Source organism: Argiope bruennichi, chromosome 3 (assembly GCF_947563725.1).
Source record: "Argiope bruennichi chromosome 3, qqArgBrue1.1, whole genome shotgun sequence".
Lineage (NCBI taxonomy): Eukaryota > Metazoa > Arthropoda > Arachnida > Araneae > Araneidae > Argiope > Argiope bruennichi.
The window spans coordinates 33,661,693-33,684,482 of NC_079153.1; the positions used below are offsets into that span (position 1 = coordinate 33,661,693).

Here is a 22,790-nt window from a genome sequence, read left to right on the forward strand (position 1 = left end):
CAAAAAAAACTCTGACCTTGAGAAAAAAACACTTTAGACTTGGTTAATTTTGAGATGTTCAAAAACCATCGCTTTTCTAAATGTTGGTGATTGTGAAATATGAATTATGTAAGAACAGGATGTTTTTCGGTTAGATTGATACCATGTGACTTAAAATAACTTATGTTTTCACATGATTTCAAGTTATTATGCGGGACAACTCTAAGATTATGTGAGGTCACCCTGAGTTATCATTTGAGAATGTACCCTGTTTTAATGACAAATAAAAAAAAAGCATGTTAAGATTGTTTAATTTAAAATTTTGCCTTGCATTTAATATTGCTGATAAAAAGGATATGCTTGTCATTATCAAGTGTTTTAACAAATTGAAATAAATTTTCCGTCATTTTGAATATTTGTTTCTAACATTGAGATCTTTAAAAATTTTCATCTCATATTTGGATGTGTATGAATGTTAGTAAAACTATTATAACAGAAAGCTGATTTATTTCTATTCTAAACTATTATGAATTTATTAAATTAATACAAAAATTATGTGAAGCTTAAGTCACTGAAGCAGTTGTAGTAATGAACGTAATTATAATTTTTCTTACATGTTGTATATTTATATTTTTTGTTGATAAAACTTCAAAATAAATTCAAAAGTGTAAAAAATTTTAGGAGTTTGCTGAAGTTGAGATATATTTAATTTTTAATGCTTCTTGTATTTCCTCTTGAGAGTCTTAGATTCATAAAGGAAAACTCTATACAAAATTGTTAATTTTCAATATTATCATCCATGCTAATAAAGAATAAGTACAATTCAGATTGGTTTTAATTGTTTAGAATGATCGATTTAGATATGTAAGGAAAAACAATTTTCATTAATACTAATCTTTGTATTAATGATTTTAATATTATAATTACAAAATATCCTAACTGTAACCTGTTTACCTTGTAGGACTATGTCTTACTGAGCGAAAATGAAGTTCTTGCTAGAATAGAAGAAGCCCGTGCTCGTAAAGGTCGGTTAGGTGTTCAGAACCGTAAATCATCAGCTCAACATCGAGCTATGGAAGAAGAAGAGCAACAGCGTCAATGGGAACAAAAACAGATGCAACATCATTTGGAGCAGCAAGGTAAGGCTATATTTTTGCAGTGCTTGCTACATATGACTAGTTATGAAAGTATAGAAACAAATACAATATTAATTAAATATGGTTTTAATAGATATTTAAGTTATTGCTTATAATGGAATATATTTATTTAATTAATATCACAGGAAATAATATTTTATAGCTTACAAAATGATAAGCTCATTTTATGTGAAAATATTTTATTTATTAATTATTTAATTATAGGTTCTAATGTTATATTTCTAAGCAGATATTCAGAATGTTCTAGCTTTATTTAACTTACAGCTATTTGAGTGCATTAAAATATATCAAAGTATGTCTTTACTGTTCAAAGTAAAAAAGGGGCATATTTCTGTATGTGTATATGCCTTCTTTCTCTTTTCTTCTCTGGTACAGGATGCAGTTTGTTTGTATTCTAGTGGAATTTCTTATTCTTCAGTTAACGTACAAAGTCCCATATCTACTAAATTGTGTGAATATGGTGATGGTTAAAGGCGTAATTCTATAAAATGCCAATACGTTAATGTGAAGGGCATTATTTATTGCTAAGCTAGAATTATCTTCTAAAACAGTTATGTTGTTGAAATTGTATGTTGAAATGTGGTGAAATTCATCTGTTTTACAATACAGCAATTTTTCTGAATTTTAACTTCTGTTATCTGATTTTATGTCTTTCCCATTGTCTTTGGATTACAACTGGACAAAATATCATCCTCTTTGGAAAATTTGGAATTTCAAATTGGAAAATGATACCTGTTGTTGTTCACTTTTTCATTCATTTCTATTTCTAATATTCGTTATTTATTATTCAATCTAGTCTTGGACATGGGACTGATAGATTTGTATTAGGGTAGTGAAGTAAAAATGTGGAATGATTAGAGCTTACCATCCCTTGCAGAGGGAAAGAAATCTTGTTGTAAATTATAAGACAATAAGGAGAAACCTTTGATATTTTAAAGGGGCTTTTTTTTTGTGAAGTTTAACTGATATTGGCATTTTGTTATGCATGCATTGTTATTACTATTTAAGTGGATTAATAACTTGATAAACGAATGACAAATCAATGACTTCTGAGTAAAATGACAGGCAGAATCTGTTTGAAAACCATGAAAGGTTTAACATTATTTTATTCATCAAATCATTATAGTCAAATGATTGTCATTACATTCTATGTCACAAATGCCCAGAATGGAATAATAAATTAGCATTAATAAACTTTTAATCATAATTTAATATTTAAAAATACTGAATCGAAGCCAATTTAGTTCCTAATATATTATTTGTTATATAGCACGATCACGAGAAGCTCAGGAGTCGAAGTTGCTGAGGCAGGCTCAGAGAGAACAAGCCTTAATGGCTGCTAGAGAGGAAAAACGTTTAAGAGGTGTGCATGCCTTTTTAACATTTTTGTTTGTTATCTCCTGATTTATGGTATGAGTATGTTATTTTTGTTGTGACAGGTGTTTAAAACAATTGATTTACTGCGTTTGCATGGCAGAATTTTTTTTTAAATTTTAAAATTTACTTTTCTTTTTATTTATGTCTTCTTTTGAGTTTTGTAATTCAAGTTAGGGATAAGATACTAATATTCCAAAATATGTTAAGCTTGGTTTAAATTGCCTTTATTTTATATTTTTACTTGTGAATTATAAATAAAAAAATGGTTATATTATAAAATACTACAACCTGCAAAGAACATAGTGAGTGACGAATTGTATTAATAAAAAAAAGTGTTTATCTTTTAGCTTTAATAATCTGTTTTTTCTAATAATTCTTAACTAATTTCATCTATTTTCTTAATTTCCTAAAATACTAACAGAATTGTGTTTATTCATTGCGCAAGACTCCCTTCCTTAATTAAGTAAATAGTAATTTTTCGCTTCATAATCAAAGGAATGAAAATCCATTTGTTTTGTAAACAAAACGATAACAGTAGGAGAAATCATTCAAAATACCCTCACGGTAGTCCATTTGAGCTGTATCTATAATTTTGAAATCATGGATTTGTGACTGTCAGTTGTAATATTTTTTTAAATGGACTTGGTAATAATATATATATATATATTATGTGAGTTTGTATGCATGGAAGAGAGAAAGGGGGGGGGGGATTTTGGTTATTTGATCAAAATTCTTTTAATTTTAAAATGGCAATAATTATTTTATTTACTTTCTGTCTGTTTGGGATAATAGTGCAATTCATTCTGTCTTCTTGAATTTTTCTTTTTAATTTCACTTGAGTCGTTATTAATATTTATAGCTCCTAAACTCTTGCAAAAATTTGTCAAAAATTAGAAAATTTCTTTTTGCATATGAAGGTAAAATGATTTCAAATCCTGCACCATCATACTTATAGTGTTATATTCATTCTTCTTTGATATAATGAGTTCACAAACATTTCAGTACTTAACTGGATTTTTTTAATATGACTACTACTATTAGACAATAAACTTGAATTCAGTTTTTATATTTCGGATGAAGCAATGCCTCTTTTTCTGTCTTTTTGAAATGAAAATTTTAAGATAACTGTCTACTGAGAATTGATGACATTGAATAGTGTTTTGATACTGTTGCTCAAACGTTTTAATCAATTGCATGCACTGTTCTTACAGTCAACTGTTGTAGTGTAGTATCTCAATAGTTTGTGTTCACAAATTTCCAAAATAATAAGAAAATTCAATAGAATGTCTCTGTATCTCATTTTGTAATTTATGTCTTTATTAATTGAATACAATTTGCAGTCTTACAGTTGAGAAAGAACAAATTACTTTTCAAAATAATGTTGGTATTTCATATTCTCTGCAATATATAATTTTTGAGTATATTGTTCTAAATCTGGTTTCATCTTCCTATTTTCCAAAATTATGTTTTAGAAACTTAAGAGATGAAAAGGTATGTCAATTGCCACATTTTTAGAAATCAATTCTCAAATGTGGTGATGTAGCTTTGAGATGTTTAAATGTTTGGAGTAAAGCAAAAACAAAATATTACTGTATACATTTCACTTTTATACCAAATAGTACATATTAAAAAATGCTTTGTATAAAATGTGCCATTTGCTATTTCTCTGGTATAGTTTCCAAAATTGTGAAAGATTAATCAAAACATTTCTTTAAATATTGTACTCTTCATAATGCCCTAAAGGTTTTCTTGAGTAAAGTTGCTGTTATATCTTCTTTTAAATACTTGTTTGAATTCGAAATATCAATGTGTGTTGATTCACTAAAACTGCTGTATTTGGTTTATAGAAAATTAAATGGAAAGTAATGTTTCATCCATATAGCATTAAATTATTTCTTAGCATATATTGAGTCAAAAGTTATGATTATCCCTTTACAAATATCAAATAATTTTATTTTTCTTTTGCTTTCTTTTCTTTTTATCACTTGCATATAATAAATATCTATAACAAAATTAACATTTCACAATTTTCATTGTTTTTGTGTGTGCATGCCTTTGAAGCATAGTTCTATTGAAATTAATCTGCATGGACATTCTATTGAAATTAATCTGTAATCATAAAAACATTGCGTAGTTTTACATAGATATGAATCTACTTGAATCCTTTTATGTCTTAACTTTATTTGCAATACTTAAATTTATTTCTTAACTAACTTAATGCTTTTATTTTAATTAGAATATATTAATATAACATAATTATATTTAGAATATGTTATTTTAATAAAGAATAAATATTTGCAATTATAAAATTTCTCAATAAGTGAGAATATTATATACTTGAATCAATATTGTTAATTAACATAAATAAGTGGAAATTTACTTATTTTTCGACATAATAATGCACCAAAAAGGGTTTTATATATTTGCACATATGAATAGTTTTTAAAAAATATATATATATTTAAATTTACTAAAATTCTTTGTCTTACCTACTTTTTACCATCTTTATTCATAAAAATTGTTTACTATAATGTTTCATTCCAGAATAATAATATTATTTTAAGAGTCAAGTAAGGAAGTAATATTGAGAGTTAAGCCAACCTAAATGAATTTTCATATTTATCTATTAATATTTGTTTGTTAGTCCAAAGATTGATTTGTAATTTCCAAAAATTTTCCAAATATTAAAATGAAACAGATTTTTATTTTTATTTTTTTGAATCAAAGCTCTAAAATTATGATTAATTAAAATGGAAAATTACGATAATTAAAATAGAAAATATGCACTTTTTTAGGGGGGGAATGTTTTAAAACCTTTACACTGGAGTTAACACATCCACTTTTTTTTTTTTTTAAATTTTTTTTTAAATTTTTTTTTTTATAAAAGATAGCTTTAGATCTATTGGTGATTTAAGATATCCTGAAAAAGAAAGCAAGAAGGGGGGGGGGGTAACTTATATCTGATCATATTAATATTTAGAAGAATAGTAAAAAAGCTGTTATCATTTTGGACTATCTACATGAAAGGGAAGTTAATATTAAATATAAATCATAAATTTATTCACAGTTTGATTTGTAGTATATTAGTAAATAATAATCGACAAGTGGAAATAATGCAGTTATTTGCACATTTCAAGAAATATTTTTAAATGTAGTATTTATGTTAATGTTGCAGAGTACCTTTTGTCATTTTACCTATCAAATTCCTGTTGCTGTATTTTTTTGCTGTAAAATTATTGTTTAAATTGCCATTAAAATTATATTATGCATACCTTTTGTGAATAAATTGATTAAGTATTTACAAAAAATTAATAAATAAATAAAATTGATGTTAAAAATAAAAATAAATAGTTTTTTTTTTTTCTGTTAATAATTTAGAAGCATTTACATATTGCAAGAATTGTAATTTGATGAATTTGTCCCAATGTGGTACCAGTTGGTGACATATTAAACCTATTTGCTATGAACATACAAAATTTTGTGTCTATGACTTTAGTATTGTTTGAAAATACTTTAAAGATATTTCAGAATCCCATCTTTGTTTGGGACTTCATATTTATTTAATTGCTAGTTATAATTATCTTTGTGAGTAAAAAAAAATTGTGAAGAATATTTTGTAAAATTAACAGTTACCAACAAGATCATAAAATAGTTTATATTTAAAAAAAAAAAAAATTAAAAAATTGTGGTTGAAAGATTTTGAAAGGAGGAAGGGAAACATCTGAACAGGTAATTGGATTTGACTTATTAGAACTGCTATTGAACAACACTGCAAGCATGGAAGTCTAGCAAGGGTAAGCAAGTTTTTACAGAAAGAAGGGAAAGAACGAAAAGTTTATTTTCTCGTCCCATTCACTAATTTTGAGTTCTTCTTTGAAATTTAGATTCGTATCTTCTTCTAGTCTAACACAAATATATTTGAATCAATGTAAATTTCTAGTATTTAGAGATGTGCATTGATTTTGAAATCTCTCTGAATGTCTTTTTCAGCTGAAGAAAGTCGTAAACAGAAAGAACAACAACGTATAATGAAGCAGCAAGAAAAATTTGAAAGAATGGAGCAGCTGCGAATTGAGAGAGAAATACGTGCTCAACAGATGCTTGAAGTAATTTTCATTTGAGAATTTTATATATTAACTGGATGGTAGTTTAAGTATAATACAAATATAATATGTATATATTTTATAAGAGAAATGTCAGTTGTGGTTCCTTTTTAAATGTATGGTGTGATCTTTTTTTTATCTTAGGATCAAGAGATGAAGCGTCAACAAGCAGTTTTTCTTAGAGAACAGGTACTACTAACTTCTATACAAATGCCCTCTGTTATGGTCTAATACAAATTTCTGAAATGTCATTTTTTTTTTTAAATCAGTTTTTTCTTGGAAACTTTTTATATTTTTTCTCATTTGATCGCTTTTCTAATGTTTATTTAAATAATTTTTATTGCTATCTTGCCAACTTTGCTCATTTTTATTAATCAATTAAAGTTTCTTGTAAATATACGTCATTATTTTAAAGATATTTTTTGATTTATTATTCCATAATTTGTTATAAATTTTTAACTGTTGTAATTATTACTTATTAATAACATTTTTGTTAAAAATAAATATTTCTATGTATTCTTTCATTTATGATAGCAAATTGTTTCACAAATTCTTTTAGAACATATAAGTATTATGTTTCTTGCAAAGCCATCAAGAGTCCCAAAAATTCAATTTAGTTTAATTTTTAGTTTTTTTAAATTGCTATAATTTGATATCTTGAAGATAAATTTCTTCATTCCCTTCAATTATATTTTTTTATTTATTAATGCACCTTGCTGCAAAATTATAAATATTATATTATACAAAGTTATAACATGATTTTAAAATATCTGTGTTTTATTTTATCTGCCTTTAAAAAATTAATAACTCTTTATATTTTTAATGTTATTTTAGAATTTTTTTTAATTTCCGTGTTAGATTCTCTCATTTTGAATTCTAAATTTTTCTTCAAAATTTCAAGATTACAAAATTTTTACTTTATTTAGATAAATATTTAAATGGGAAATAATAATTACGGAATTAGTGCTCTAGATTTTCTTTACTGTGAAATATTTTACCTTAAAAACCTTCAAATATTTCTTGGAAGTACTTATCATTTTGTTTAGTATGTTTCTAATTTTCTTATATGCAGTAGTTTCTATATTTGGTGAGAGGATTCATATTTTCTGTTTTTCTACCCCTTTCTGTCCCACACTATTCTTGTAATAGTTCCTCATGTATATTGTGATGATTGACTACTACTTTTTAAAGTATTAAAATACATATTTTTCATGTGTATTAGGAAATGCAGAAACGTAGGGAAATGCTGCTAATGGTTGATTTGGTATGTAAAAGTTAAGACTGTCAGATGTATGCATGCCAGCAGTTGGTGTATAAATGCATGTTAGCTTTTGTTGAAGTTTGGTGTTTCCTTTTAAATTAATGTTGCCCTTAGATATAGCACTCTATGAATCTACAGTTTCCTTTAAACAAAAGGTTAAATATTATCAGCCTTGCAGAAAAGAAAGGAAAGAGAAACAATTTCCAGTTTCATATGATATTTTACTCTTTGAATTTCATGAATGTTGCATTTCTCTTCTTGCTGTCAGCATTTTTGAATGTTGCTAAATTTTATTTTCATGGGTATTTTGCTCTTGTCAACTTTATTTCCTGCTGCTCTGCATGTATTTTTGTCTTTATAAATAAACTATTATCTTTATTGGGAATGCTTTAGTTTTATTATTTAGAGATATAGTTTTTTTTTTTTAAAGAATCATTTTAAAATGTATGTGTTAAAGTTTTCTCATTCATTTTTTCAAAATATATGTATTACAATGTAATTTAGCTGCTTTATACAATAATAATGAAATAAAAATCAATAATTGAATACCTTTTGTTATTTGGTTTCATAATTCTAGGTTATTTTTATTTTAGTATTCTTTTTTATTTTTTTAAGTAATAAATAGAATTCCTATTAAAGAAAAATTACGGCATATCAAAATGCATTCTTAATATTTCTTTTTATGTAATGAGTTTATTGCTTAAGTAAATTAAAATATACCATTTATGTTTTTTTTATTACATATGTATGAACTATTATTTAAAACATAAATCAACAAAGCAATTAACATAAGAATGCATTATATTATATATATAATTCTAAATTATGTATTTATCAAAATTTGATGCCAATTATTTCTGATTTGCCTATAAAAATAAGTTTGTTAATAGGTGGATAATTTTAAAAATTTATTTTAGGAAAGGGAACGTCGTAGACAACACATGATTTTAGTGAGAGCCCTAGAAAATAGGAAAAAGCAGGAGGTAAAGTTTTTGATCTTTTAAAAATGTTTTGAAGTAAATTAATTGGTAATAAGATCTGTTTGTAAACATGTAAGTAACATTTTTATGTTTGTTTCAGGAACGAGAAAGAAAGAGGGAAGAAATCTTATTTGAAAAACGAATAAACCGAGAAAAGAAATTGGTATGTATGGAGAATAAGTTTCTTAGCTTATATCATACTGTACAAAAGAAAATCAAAATATAATAAAATATCTTGATTGAGCAAAATCCATTAAAAAATGTCAAATGTTTAGTATATTTCACATTAAAATCTGTGATGCACATTTGATTTTTTTATGCAAAATTAATAATTCTTTTAAAAATTTTGTAGTTAGCAAATAAATAAATAAAATTAAGCAAAGCATATTACAATATGTCTATGAAATACTTTTATCCAGCATATTTGAAAAAGATCCCCATTTAATTAATATTGAAACCAAAATATTCATTATCTTACAGAATTGAAAAGTTGCTGTTAATGAATAATTGAAAGTATATAATGCAAAATAATTAAAATTTATGTATTAAAGGCTCAGAACCATTGATGTACTAGCAGATTAAAAATGAAGTCCGATTTATGCATTTTCAGTTAGTTTGTTGGTAAAACTTTTACTTGACTATATATTAAATGCTTTTTATGATTAATATTTCTGAAGAATTCTTAAAATAATTTCAAAAATGTTTTTATTACTCTAATTTATGTTATTCTGCCTTTTCCATGAAATTTCGTTGCATGTAATTCATTCTCTAAGTATGCAACTTAATGTATACTATGTTATATTACTTTTACATTTTTAATTGTTCTTATTTTTTTTTTTTCTGACCAGGAACAAAGACGAATAGAATTAGATTACTTGAGAGAGCTGAAAAAGCCTGTAGATGATATGATGCTTAAAGATCTAATGGTAATTTTTTAAGTATTTGCTCTGTTTTACATTTATTGTCAGTAGATTGTCGAATTTTGTTTCTAAACATTTTAGTATTCTTCATTATGTATAATACTTTCAAAACAATTATGTTGCCCATTTAGCTGTTTTTGAACATATACATTTTCTTTATCTGATTATTTAGTTTTAGCATGCTTGCATTTAAATATGTATTTTCTTTTGTAAGTAACCAATAAGGCCAAAGGAATTGCCAGATTCAATACACATTGGATAGTTGCTTTTAATTTAAAATATTGTCTTTGAAGATTTTAAAATATACTAGAATAATGGTTATTGTTTAAATTCCTAATTTTAATTTGCAGTTTTAAGTTCTAATATTTATTATTTCACCTTATTATTGTTAAATTTTATCAGATATCTAACCTGTAATTTCAGGTTAAATTTATTTTTGTTCAGAATATGAAATTTTATATATGTATATTTTTATTTTGTAATTATAATGAACATTCAAGATAGTTTTCTTTTCTCTTTTTCTTAGCTCTGTATTTAAGCTATCATTTATTTTTCTCTAAAACAGTTGTTGCAAAATGAAACTTAACAGTTTCATGATTGGTCAGGGGATTATTTTAAATTCATTAAAGTTTGAATTATATTTTTCATTAATGTATTTAAATTCGAGGCAATTAATAATGTTACATTATTAGATGAACTGCACACATTATATGCAAAAAGTGGTTACAATTTTTCTGAAACACTAGCATATATCCTAAATTATATTAATTCTATTCTATAATTATTTTTTATTAATTCTCATAACATTTTACGAGATATTTTTCTTTAAAGCTTGACTGATGCATTATTAAAACTCATTTATTTTTACGGTTTTATAGATTTCTGTGGGTTTTTTTTAATCTGCATATATCAATTATTTATAAATTTTCCCCTAGCCATTGCCAACTTTAAATAGAATTCCAGGCGTAAAGTTGTGTGGTAAAGCTTTCGCTGACACTCTTATGGTGTTTGAGTTCCTTCATAATTTTGGAGAAACTTTAGGATTTGGTAAGTTTTGTAAAATGCGTATATTATTTGGAAAAGACGTTTCTCATGCTTGCTAATTTAATTTAATTTAAATATCTTTATTAGATGTGGACAGTTTGCCAACATTGAATACTCTTCAGACTGCATTATTAAATCTGGATGAAAAGTGTGAAGACGAGTTACTATCCATTGTGCACCATCTTCTTGTATGTGCTATTGATGACCCTGGCATACAGCATTGCCCTGAGGTTTGTTTGTAATAAATTTATTTAATTTTTTGTTTATATAAATAAATGACACTTGCATTTATCTTTAAAAAATAGCATTGCTTGAAACAAGAACTATTTTTAAAAATATTTGTAGACAAATCAAATTTAAGATTTGGAAGTTTTCATTTCTTATCAGATTTAAGTTTGAATTTATTTCTGTATTGATTTTTAGGCTGCTACTGTATTGGGGCAAAACCTGAAGGATGCAGATATCACCAACAGTAATGTGTCCGAAGTTCTTAGATTATACTTTATTGCTCAAGATAAAAGAAGTCCTGTAAGTGATTGCTTCTTAAATATATCACTGTAAATGAGGATACTTATTTTTAGTTATATTTTAACATGTAGATAGGAAATTAATTACTATTTGAATTTAAATATTCTTAGCACTTGAGGATGTGTAAGCATCATTTTTTCTGTTTGGTATAACTACTATTTTCAGTCTAGATTGCACTGTAAGTAACAAAATATGAATGCAGCTTTTCTTTTTATTGTTGCAGTAAAGGTGAGGAGTAGGTATGAATAAATTATCCTAATGATTCCATATCATCTAGGCTTTCTATTTTTACATCTTTCACTAAGTAATGAAAATAAATTGTACAGTTGTCTTTTTTGTAACATAACTTTTGCTTTAATTATATTAAAATGTAATATTGAAATATTTTGCCAATTTAAAATTTTGATATTTTAATAATAGTATCATTTCCTAATCTTATAACTTGAAGAATTTAAATAAATGTAAATGGCAAGGATTGGCAGATAGGCATTCTAATAAATAAGTTAAAAAGGAAGGAAAAAAAAGTTTTTCTGCTGGTAAATAGTAAACCAACAATTCCTAAATACTTATTATATGCTTAGGAATGAAGATTAACCCTTATGTTCATTTTGTATAGTATATCATACATACAACTTTATAAAAATATACTACCACTATAAAATAATTTTTAACTTAGTTTTATTAAACACATGATACTTCTAGACGTTTATTTATACTTCAAAAATAAAAATAGTAGTTTATCTGTCATACATTTACATTTTTTTTTTTTTTTGCTTTTCTTTAAAAAAGCAATCTTGCCACAATAAGGGAGGGATAATTAAGATAAATATTGTTATGATAAAAAAATGAAATAAATGTTCCTCTTTTTAATTATTTCTGTTCATGCATTTGTAATGTCTGCTAAACTGTTTAAATATTTTTACTAAGTACACTTTTTTTCTTATAAACAGATGTTGGAATGGCTTCAAACAAAACCTTTCTTATCTCTGAATGCAACACAGAAAGCAGAAGTAATTGCATTCCTCTGTGATGAATTACTTACAAGTCGGTTGCTTACAAGGTAATTTTCAGATTATGCCAATAATTTTTTTTTGGTGTGTGTGTGTGTATGTAGGTAAACTTATAGCATGTTTTTATTTCATGTTTTTGATTGCTTTAAAAAAATTTAATTAACTCTTTTCTCATATTCTTGTCTTCCATCTCCTTTCAGACAAATAGATAGTAATATAGAAAATGTGAATGTTTTAAGGAAAGACAAATGGCTTGTAGAGGGCGATTTGCGTAGGTAAGGAAAAAGAAAATTATTTATATTGAAATTACTTTTACTGTATTTAATAATATACATAAATTATTGGTAATTATTTTGATCATAAAACAAAATTCTTTCTTTGAGTAATGTATCCAAATTAAGGTAAATCTAATGATATTGTTTTGAAATTTCAGATATCGATCTATTCAGCAACGAAGGGCTTTAAAGGCGAGGCTCAGTGCAATGGAAGAAAACCGTGATAATCCCAATTGTGCAAATATGTTATCTGCAGATATACCAGATTTTAGTTTAACTGAGTCAAAGGAGAATACAGCTGGAAATGAGGATTCAGAGGCAAAAGAAGCAGCTAAATCTGATAAGGAGAAGTTAGAGGAGATGGAAAATGAATTAGCTAATGAAAGTGGAAATGAGAGTGATGACACTCAAGCTCCTGGTCAGATATCTGATGGTGAAGTAAGTTAGGAAAATAATTATTATTTTAATAGATACTTATTAAAATGAGCAATTTTGGATATTTGGTGTCTGATAATGTTTTCAGGTGAAGTGGAATGCGATTTTTAATACCTTTATTTCCTATTGCAAAATGAATGATATTTCAAGAGTATAATTACATTGCATTTCTGACATGAATATTTTTAACTTCACAACTTTTCATACCTAATTTTACTCTCAAATTATCTTATAATTACTACATTGAAACCTTAAAACTTATTTATATACATCTTAGGAGTAATATAGATTTAATTTGTGTAATGGTGAAATCAGCACATTCAAATACTCATTAAATCTTGCAATAAATAAATTTTATAGTTCTCTCTAACTGTAAGATTCAGCTGCAACATCAAATTCTTAAACCTGCTAATAATCTCATTTGATTTTTTAATTATATTTTGAAAATGCTTCCAGTATTGTCATTAAATGGCATACCATTCCCAAATATATTACAAAAATATATTTCAAGAAAAATGTCACATGAAATATTAAATATTTCATGTGACATTATTAGTTTGAAATCATATATAATTAGTATAAGATGTAGATCATATGTTATCCTGCCTGATAGAAAACAATATCTGCTGTTTTCAAGCTAAATCTAGCACACTTGTGAACCAGGATTCCATTGGCTCCTTTTTTTGCATGACCTCTTTTGATCTGTCAGTAATTCTACTGTGGTTGTTGAAAGTAACTGAGCAATTTACAATATGATATTGTAAATAGAGTTGTACTTTTTTGTGCACTGTTTTATGCTTTTAGATCAAATTTATAATTATTTCTTATTAATTTTGTATATTTGAATTTTCAGGATGAAGATTTACATTTATCTAATGATGAAATTAATAAGAAGATTGAAAAATTAACCAAGGTAAGAATTATTTAAATGGAATGCTTTTATTTTTTAATTTTTCTTTTTAAAATTAACATAGAAATTTGTGTTTGTGGTTGATAAATTTGCATAATAATTTGTAATAATTTTTATTAAAAAATGATATTTGAGTTCTTAAAAGTTTATTCAATTACAGAATTTTTTTTTTATATCAGTTGCAAAGTATTTTTTAAAAATTCCAATGCAAATAATCTTGTATGTTGATAATTTAAATGTTTCGTCAAATAATTTAGATAAATATTTTTATTTATGAATGATATATTGATTTAAGTTGTAATTAATGATGTTTCCTTAAATAATATTGCTGTTAATTCCGAAACATTTAAAATTTTGACTGACTTTATTGTGAAATGTGTTGCTTATCTTAGATTTTTGTCTAATCCTAAATTCTATAACTTTATTTTTTTTTAGCAATTGACATTATGCTCCAACAAATTAACTAAAGCCTTCTATACCATACGCGGTGCTACTTTCGGTATGGACAGGTATCATAGACGTTACTGGGTTCTGCCCAAAGCAGGTGGTGTATATGTTGAATCAATGGAATCTTCACTCAGACCGGAGGAGCAAGCTAAAGTTCTAGCTGAAGCAAAGGAGCCACCTGTTAAAAAAGAGGAGGATACTGATTCTGTGAAAGATGAATCTATTGTTAAAGAAAAATGTGCTGAAGAGAAACAAGACTCAAGTTCAGAGAAAACGGATATGGTTGATGATAAAGATGTTGATTCTAAGATGGACACTTCAGTTGATGAAAAAGCTGTTAATGAACTAGATGAGTCCAAAGATGTGAAACCTGTAATTGAAGAGAAAGAAGAACTTTGCAAAGTGAAAGTGAAATTAGAAGAAAATGATGATTTGGAACCTGATAAAGAATGTGAAATGCCTGAAGTAGACAAATGTTCCATCAAAAAGGAGGAAGATATTGAAATGGAGGAAATAATCCAAATTGCACCAGAACCAGAAAATGCTGCTCCTGAAAAAAGTGCTACAATTGATTTGAAAGAGGAAATGGATGATGATTCAATAATTATAATTAATTCAGAGTCTAAAGATAATGTAGTTGACAACAATAATTTGAAATCTGCTCAAGATGAAGAAATTAAAATTAATCCTTCTAAAGAAACTGAAGGAAAAAGCACTCCTGAAATTCTGCCTAGCCCTATCAAAAGGACTTGGACGCCAGATAAAAAACCTAGCAATGATAGTGACAATACATTAAATTTGAAAAAGGAAAAAGAGATTAAAGTAAAGAAAGAAGAGAAAAAAGAAAGTCGTCATAAGGAAAATGAAAATAAATTTATAGATAAAATGATAGATATGAAAGAAGAAAAGAAACCAGTGAACATTTTTATGCCAAACTTATGTGATAATAGCATTAATTTAGATCTTGGTGCTCCTAAGCTGCATGGCACTTCAGAAAGGCAGCACGCTCCCAACCCGTCCATTCCTCCCGATCAGAATTGGCTCTTCAATTCTCCTCTCTTTGCTTCCATTCTTGCGGGGAACATGCTCTTTAATGGTCCCTTGATGCCCCAAAGGGACATGAATGGCACATATTTCAACCTTCCTAAAAATGATTCAAATAATCCTTTTGGACCATTCCTCGGACTTCAACCTGGTATGCTGTCAGCTGAACAAATATTTAAATCTCTTGGTGAAAAGCCTAGCAACCAAAAACCTTGGTTTAGCATCCTCCCAAGAATGCCTTGTGATGAAAGTTTATTGAATTCACCACAAGGATCAAGAAACTCAGCCATTCATTCACCAGCTAATATTTGTTCTCCAGATGTAAGATCCAATTCTCGAGTGGCACATTCCTCTCCAACAGCCAATCCTGCTCCGCCTCCAGGACATGTTGCATCTGCTCTGTCCAATCTACAGATGGAGTTAATGAATGGAGTTGTACCTCCTGGATTCTTCCTCCATCCATTCCTCCCACCACAGTTTGGTCCTACTTACCAATCCACACCCCCTTCTACATGTGCATCTCATCACTCATCTTTTACATCAACTGTGTCTCATTCTTCGCCCATGCCAGATTTCAATTTGAACTTCAATCGACCACCTCCAGCATCAACACCCAATTCAATACCAACACCAAGTGCCACTCCAGGACCTACCTCTCATGGCTGTGCCACACCTACCTCACGAGATACTCCTTCACCTTGTTTTACAAAGCGTCTCTTGATGGAAAAGATGACTCAGGAATATGAAGCTCCACAACCTATCCCCCCTGGTAAGTTTTGAAAGAATTAAATGTGTATATGTATATATGTAGAGAAACATGTAACTCTGGCTCGAAAAACAGGCCTCTACTAATCAGATTCTATATCAAATCAAATATATCTCACGGGCCCTAGGGGGAAGCCCGGTTGAGATTAATGCGTCGAGATGGCTCATATTACAAGAATCGCACACTAATTTAACATAAACGAATTTAATGAACTTGACGAACGGCTGGGCCATTTTACATCGATGAACGCTATTACATTACTGAATACAGTTTTAATGACGGGAATCGGATAACTTCTTACTGGCTGTTGAGTTATGACTCGAGCGCTGCCAGGATGACGCTCCATACACCAAACACACACACACACATATATATATATATTGGAAAATCCTTTTGACTCTTAAATTTGTCAATATAATCATGTTTGGTGAATTGAGAGTAATAACAAGAAATTTATAATTAAATTCAACTTAAAGAATAAGATTCTGCTAAATTATATTTGTGAGAAGTAGATTTTTGAAATTATTATAATTGGCTATATTAATTCTAATGAAATTCTTTTTTTATTCTAGATTCAGAAATAATAAAATCTTACTGTTGTTCTGATTATGTATTGTAGCAAAATAAATTAGTTTTTGATTTTATATTTTGAGAAGGAAATTCTTGTTTAGAAACTTAAATGTAAAAATATTTTTAAACTGAAACTATTTTTTTAACAACAATAACAAGAAAGGAAAAAATATTGATTTAATAATTTTGGAACTAAGTATCATTTTTATTTTATATTTTTTATTAAATGTTGCAGTGCTTTTTATAAAGAAATCATTGATTTCTGAAAGAATATACTCATTTCTGGAATTCTGTTGGAGAAGGAAAGTTAAGAATTAAAGCTAATTTTTTATTGATTATTTATTCAAAAAAGAACTTAGTACTTAAAAAAGAAATAAAAAATATCTTACTTGCTTAACAAATGTTTTGAAAGTTTCAATAGAATCGTCATTTGTCATGTACAACACATGTTCCTAATTGGGTTCTATGAAGGACTAGAGAATAGAGGCTTCACCATAAATCTGTAATATTTATGAATGGTTGATCTTGATTTCAATTTTACATAGGCTGAAATTGATGCTGTACTTGCATTACAGATTTAAATTTGATAAACGCATACAAGTGATATTTCCTGCAGAAGAGCCATATTTCAATAAACAACTATAATATCAAATATTTTAATGCCATTGAATATTTTCATTTAAAAACTTGATAGTTTGTTTTTAATATATATTTTAGAGTTTAAAGATATTTTTCATTTATCCTGTAGGATAAAATACTTCTGTTAACTAGATGAACAAGTTCCATTAAAAAAATTGTTTCAATCTGAATTTTAGTAAATTGAAGTGGACATTTTTGAACATTTATTTTTAATTTCTAATATTTTAATTCTAAACTCTTTTATTTTACTTCCCTTTTTATGAAAAATTATAGATATATTAAAATTTAATTCATATTTAACTTGATGTTTTCTTTTTTCTTAAAAGTTTTATAATGCTATCTCACATATGTTTCAAAAATGTTTAGCGTGAAAGTTCAATAGCATACTATGAGTAGATAAAATGAACTGTATTAGTTTCTGTGATTTTACTTGTTTACAGGCATTTATATGAAAAGTTTTATATCTTCAGAATCGAATTCTGAATAGAATAACTTTTTTAAAGTGACCTGAAAGTATTTCATTTTAGATGTTCTCATCTAGATGAGTTGTTATCCTGTTAACAGTATCTCAGATATGATTATCATACACTACTAATAAAAGTTGTAGTAGGGAATCAGAATTTATATGTAATAATACTTTAGATGCAATTATATATCATAACATTGTTTACTTATATCGGTATCCTCTCTATTCGTATTACATGGTTCAGTCGCATTAATGTGACCACCTGACAAAATCCAGGATAACTACCTTTTGCAGCGGACAACTGCGAGACCTACAGGAAAAGAGTCAGTCAGGTACCTGAAGGTGTTCCCTGGGCTGTTGAGCCATGCCAACTCCAGTGCCGCGGCCAGATGCGCTAGGTTACGCGAGTGAGGATCCATAATGCGAACAACCCAATCGACGTGGTCCCACAGATTCTCGATTGGGTTCAAGTCCGGGGAATTTGCTGACCAAGGGAGTACGATAAACTCATCCTGGTTCTCTTCAAACCACGCACGTGCACTGAGAGCTTTATGACACGTCGCATTGTCCTCCTGATAGATGCCATCATCCTGAGGAAAAGCAATTCTCATGTAGGGGGTGAACATGGTCCGCAAGGATAGATGCATACTTGTGGTGATCCATCGTGCCTTCCATAATGATGAGTACACCCTAAGAATATCACAAAACATTCTCCGGATCATACTTCTCCCTCCTCCTGCTTGGATTGTTGCAGGGTGTTTGCTTTCAGACGTTTCACGCCATATACGCCAACGTCCATCTGTCCGATGGAGCATAAAACGTGAATCATCGGAAAAAGTCACCTGCCTCCACTCAATGGAGTCCTGTTGCGGTATTGGCGTGCACATTCCAGCCTTCGTTGCCGATGAACAGCAGTCAGCATAAGTGCATTAACCAGGCCTTTGTTGCGGAGGCCCATACGCAGCAACGTTCGCTGAACCGTCATTGTGGAGACTCTGTTGGTAACCCCTTGGTTCATCTGGGCGGTCAGTTGCCAAACGGTTGCGCGTCTGTTCGCCTGAACGCATCTACGCAGTTGTCGTTCACCTCTACTCTCTATGGCCCGTGGTGCACCACATTTTTCATTTCACTGATTTTGGATAGTGCCATTTTGCCATGCACTATATACTTTTACCACGTTGGCCCACGAACAGTTTACAAAATGAGCCGTTTCGGAAATGCTTCCACCCTTGGCCGGAAAGCCAATGATCATGCCCTTTTGGTCGTCGGATAAGTCACTCCGTTTCTGCATGACTGCGAAAATGGAAATGTTTTCCGAATGCTACAACACACTTTATATATCGACCAAATTTGCTGATAACACGTGCCTTCTGCGATTGGTTATTTAACGTTGATAACAATTCGCGGTGATCACGTTAATATGACTGGACTGTGTATTTGCTAACACTCAAATCAAACTTATTCATTAAAATCAGATTAAAAGAAAGGATGATCCACTTACAAATAGTTTATAATGAAAAAGCTAACAAAAAAAATTCTGAAAGACAACATCAACTACAGCTTTCAACAAATTTATATATATATTAGTTTAAGAGCTCAATTCATTGACTTTTGCTACAATCCAGCATAAAGAGAATGTGAAACTTATATCACATTACTAATTTTTATTTCTACTTAGATTTATTCTCAGACAAATCAATCAATCAATTTAAACATTTAAAAAAATATATATCTCAGTTTCTAGATGCCGAAACAAAAAATTGAGATTTCTCATTCAATAATGACAGAGACCAAAAAGACGATGATACCTTTAACTTCACCCAGAATTACAGATGGCAGTAGGCATTTACGTTTACTGATTCTAGAAAATTTACTTCGTCATATGCATATATTTAATGAAGGCTTCATTTAAAAATAATTTGCTTTATCAATAATAATACATAAATTTGCTACAATTGATTAAATTATGATCAATGGTGTAACTTTCATGATATAATATTGAAAACATTCTATTGTCAAAGAGTACAGATGAATATTTTATCTATTGCATCTTTTTATCTGTCATAAATATTTTTAATGCTTATTTGTTTTGCTTTTTTTTTATATGTATAGAATTGCAGAGAGGTTGGTGGCGTATCACAGATCCAAACCAATTGAAATTAGTAATTAGTGCTCTTCATCATCGTGGAATCAGGGAAAAGATGTTTCAAAAGCAACTTCAGAAACATTTCACTTTTGCTTGTGCATCATGCACTCAAGGACAGGGTAGAGGTAAACAAAACTGTCATTTATTCAAAAAATTTCATTTTCTCTTTATTTTGATAATCTAAAATCCACCCCCACCTTTTTTTTTTTTAAATAAAACATATTTTTAATCTTATGATTGTTTACAGATACTGACTTAGAAATAACAGATATGGATAAGGAAATATCAAAATGTGCTGGAGGTGCTCCAGATCCAGATCCTGAAGATTTCTGGTATAAAGATATAGCTTTGAGAGTTGACATGGGAATATTAGAACAGGTTGAAAACCTAGAGGAAAAAGTAGATGGATCCAGTATGCAAGTGAAGGTAAGAATCTTTTATCTTTTTATTTTAAAATGGCCCCTTTTATCATAAATGTTTTATGCATCATTATTAGATTTTTTTTTTTTGTCCTGGTACTCAATTTCACTCTAGAAAGCAAAAGAGAGTTTAATTATTCATTATTATTGAATAATTTCTAATGACTTTTGCTATTGTTTTTTTATAGTGTTGGAAACCTCCTCCAAAACTATCTACTGAACAACCTTCAAAATTCGTACCATCATGTGAACAGTATGTTCATCGTACAGCAGATGAAATATACGACGCAATTAAAGAAAAACAGCTGCGTAAAAACGCCAAGAAAAGTTCTTCTAGAAAAAAGAAACCTGTAAAGAAAGAGCAAGAACCTGAACCTTCCGAGGTAGACCCTGAAAAGAAACCTGAAGAAGAAGGTAGCGAAATGATAGTTGATACTGAAGCTGCTGAACCTTCTGAACCTGTCACAGAGGATTTAGATAAATCAACAGTGGAGGATTCTTCTAAAATTGAAAGTGATATAATAGCTTTGCCAAATGGGAAGTTAAATCCTGTTGAAGAGGCTAAAAAGCGGTTACTGAAAGTTGAAGCATCCATAGAAAGACGATATTTAAGACCTCCTTTAGGCACTAGGTATATTTATATTTCGATCTTTTTATTTTTTTACTTTTCTGTCAAAAATAAATTTTGATACTTACAAATCAAAAATTACATTTAAACACATTTTTAAATTTTTAATTCATATTAAACATTTGTTAGATTTCTGACTCAGTAGCTAACAGAGTCATTTATTTTCTTTTTATTAAAAAATATTAATATGTAAGAAAATTGTTCTTATATTTTCTAATTAATTTGATAGCATCTTAGTTGATTTAATAATAGATTCAAATATTCATATGTTGTTTTTAATGGTATTTGAGCATTAAAGTAACATACACATAGAGCCTAAAGTAACATACATGCATGTACGAAAAATTAACCACATTGGAAACCAGTTTCTTTGCTCAGATTATTAACTTTTAAGGCTGTTAAATTATTAATATGGAATGCATTTTAAAAAGGAACATTTCCCCTTGTTATTTGATATAAGTGAAAAATGTGAATTCATCTAATTCATTTTATTGCATATTAAAAAGTGCATATATTATGAAATAAAAACAAGTGAAAATCCTGCTACAGACTTAATGATTGGTAAAAATGCATAATTGAATGTTTTAAATTGATATTATTAAAGAGGTAATTCTATGAAAGTAATTCTCTTCTTAAGATAATGCAATCTTTGTTAGATAATTGTTATGGAAGATGCAAATGTCAATTTTATAAGCAAATCATAATAATTTTTCATTCTGGTGATATTCAAGTCTGTTTTTGCCCTTGATTAAACTTTTTTGTTTGAATCTCTTCTTTTACCTGATTGAATGTACCTTTTGGTAACATGGTGAAACATCATATCTAATAATACTTTGCAGCTCCATTTATTATCTAATCCAAGCATTTAATTCAATGCATCTGTATCAATCTTATCTGAAGCGGTTGGAAATTCATATGATAGTTTGTTTATACTTGGCTGTTGCCATTAAGTGATAAAAGTGAATTCTGTGCCACTCACATTAACATTTTATATATAGAGAGATTATTACTTTTCTAATAGCATTCATTGATTTGATAAAATTGGACAATGTTAGGATTTTAGCTTTATTATATTACAATTCATTTTATTTTTAATTGTCATAATATTAATGAACTTTTATCTGGTCTTAATTTCATTGGAGTTCATTTTCTACAGTTGGAACTGTAGAAAATGAATTGAAATAAAATAACAAGTTAATATTTTACTATATATATATATATACACACACACACACACACAAATTAGTGGAGGCTTTATTATCTTGTTTGTTAATTGTTTTAGATTTTAACAATAATTCTTTACATAATTTTAAGTATATTTAATTTTAAAAGTGCATTTGTTTTTATTTAATAGAAAGCTTCATTCATTTTATGATTAATTAATTTTTCTTAATTATTATCCAGATATACATTTCTGCAGAAATTCTGATTTCTTTATTTTTGGATTTAAATTTTATCATTTTAGAGATTAATTTTCTATGATGAAACAATTCTACTATTTTTTTTTCAATATCTCCAGCGTACTTACTTTATTTCTTGGTGTTTGTTTGGCAATTTTATAAAGTTCAGTTATTTTTTTTTTCTTTTCTTTCTTAAGCTTGTGTTATGTTTGTTACCCTGGTTTTAACTTGATTACTTACTTTAATGTTCGTTTTGAATGTTAAATTAATATAACAAAAATCTATA

General features: G+C 28.0%; 1 protein-coding gene across 13 annotated transcripts in view; it reads left to right on the top strand.

Moving 5' to 3' along the window:
- The window catches only part of LOC129964285 (bromodomain adjacent to zinc finger domain protein 2B-like), a 114,832-nt gene that overhangs the window by 83,093 nt on the left and 8,949 nt on the right, over nucleotides 1-22,790 (top strand). For 11 of the 13 annotated variants that reach the window (XM_056079047.1, XM_056079041.1, XM_056079040.1 and 8 more), the window contains 19 exons: nucleotides 941-1,118; nucleotides 2,407-2,499; nucleotides 6,504-6,619; nucleotides 6,761-6,805; nucleotides 7,839-7,880; nucleotides 8,795-8,860; nucleotides 8,958-9,020; nucleotides 9,706-9,783; nucleotides 10,713-10,824; nucleotides 10,909-11,051; nucleotides 11,245-11,349; nucleotides 12,300-12,409; nucleotides 12,560-12,634; nucleotides 12,793-13,072; nucleotides 13,923-13,982; nucleotides 14,415-16,239; nucleotides 20,024-20,182; nucleotides 20,305-20,483; nucleotides 20,665-21,107. In XM_056079047.1, coding sequence (XP_055935022.1) covers nucleotides 941-1,118; nucleotides 2,407-2,499; nucleotides 6,504-6,619; nucleotides 6,761-6,805; nucleotides 7,839-7,880; nucleotides 8,795-8,860; nucleotides 8,958-9,020; nucleotides 9,706-9,783; nucleotides 10,713-10,824; nucleotides 10,909-11,051; nucleotides 11,245-11,349; nucleotides 12,300-12,409; nucleotides 12,560-12,634; nucleotides 12,793-13,072; nucleotides 13,923-13,982; nucleotides 14,415-16,239; nucleotides 20,024-20,182; nucleotides 20,305-20,483; nucleotides 20,665-21,107 — 4,172 coding nt within the window. The remainder of the gene's footprint in view (nucleotides 1-940; nucleotides 1,119-2,406; nucleotides 2,500-6,503; nucleotides 6,620-6,760; nucleotides 6,806-7,838; nucleotides 7,881-8,794; nucleotides 8,861-8,957; nucleotides 9,021-9,705; nucleotides 9,784-10,712; nucleotides 10,825-10,908; nucleotides 11,052-11,244; nucleotides 11,350-12,299; nucleotides 12,410-12,559; nucleotides 12,635-12,792; nucleotides 13,073-13,922; nucleotides 13,983-14,414; nucleotides 16,240-20,023; nucleotides 20,183-20,304; nucleotides 20,484-20,664; nucleotides 21,108-22,790) is intronic. The other 2 variants (XM_056079048.1, XM_056079049.1) reach the window with 2 other exon arrangements.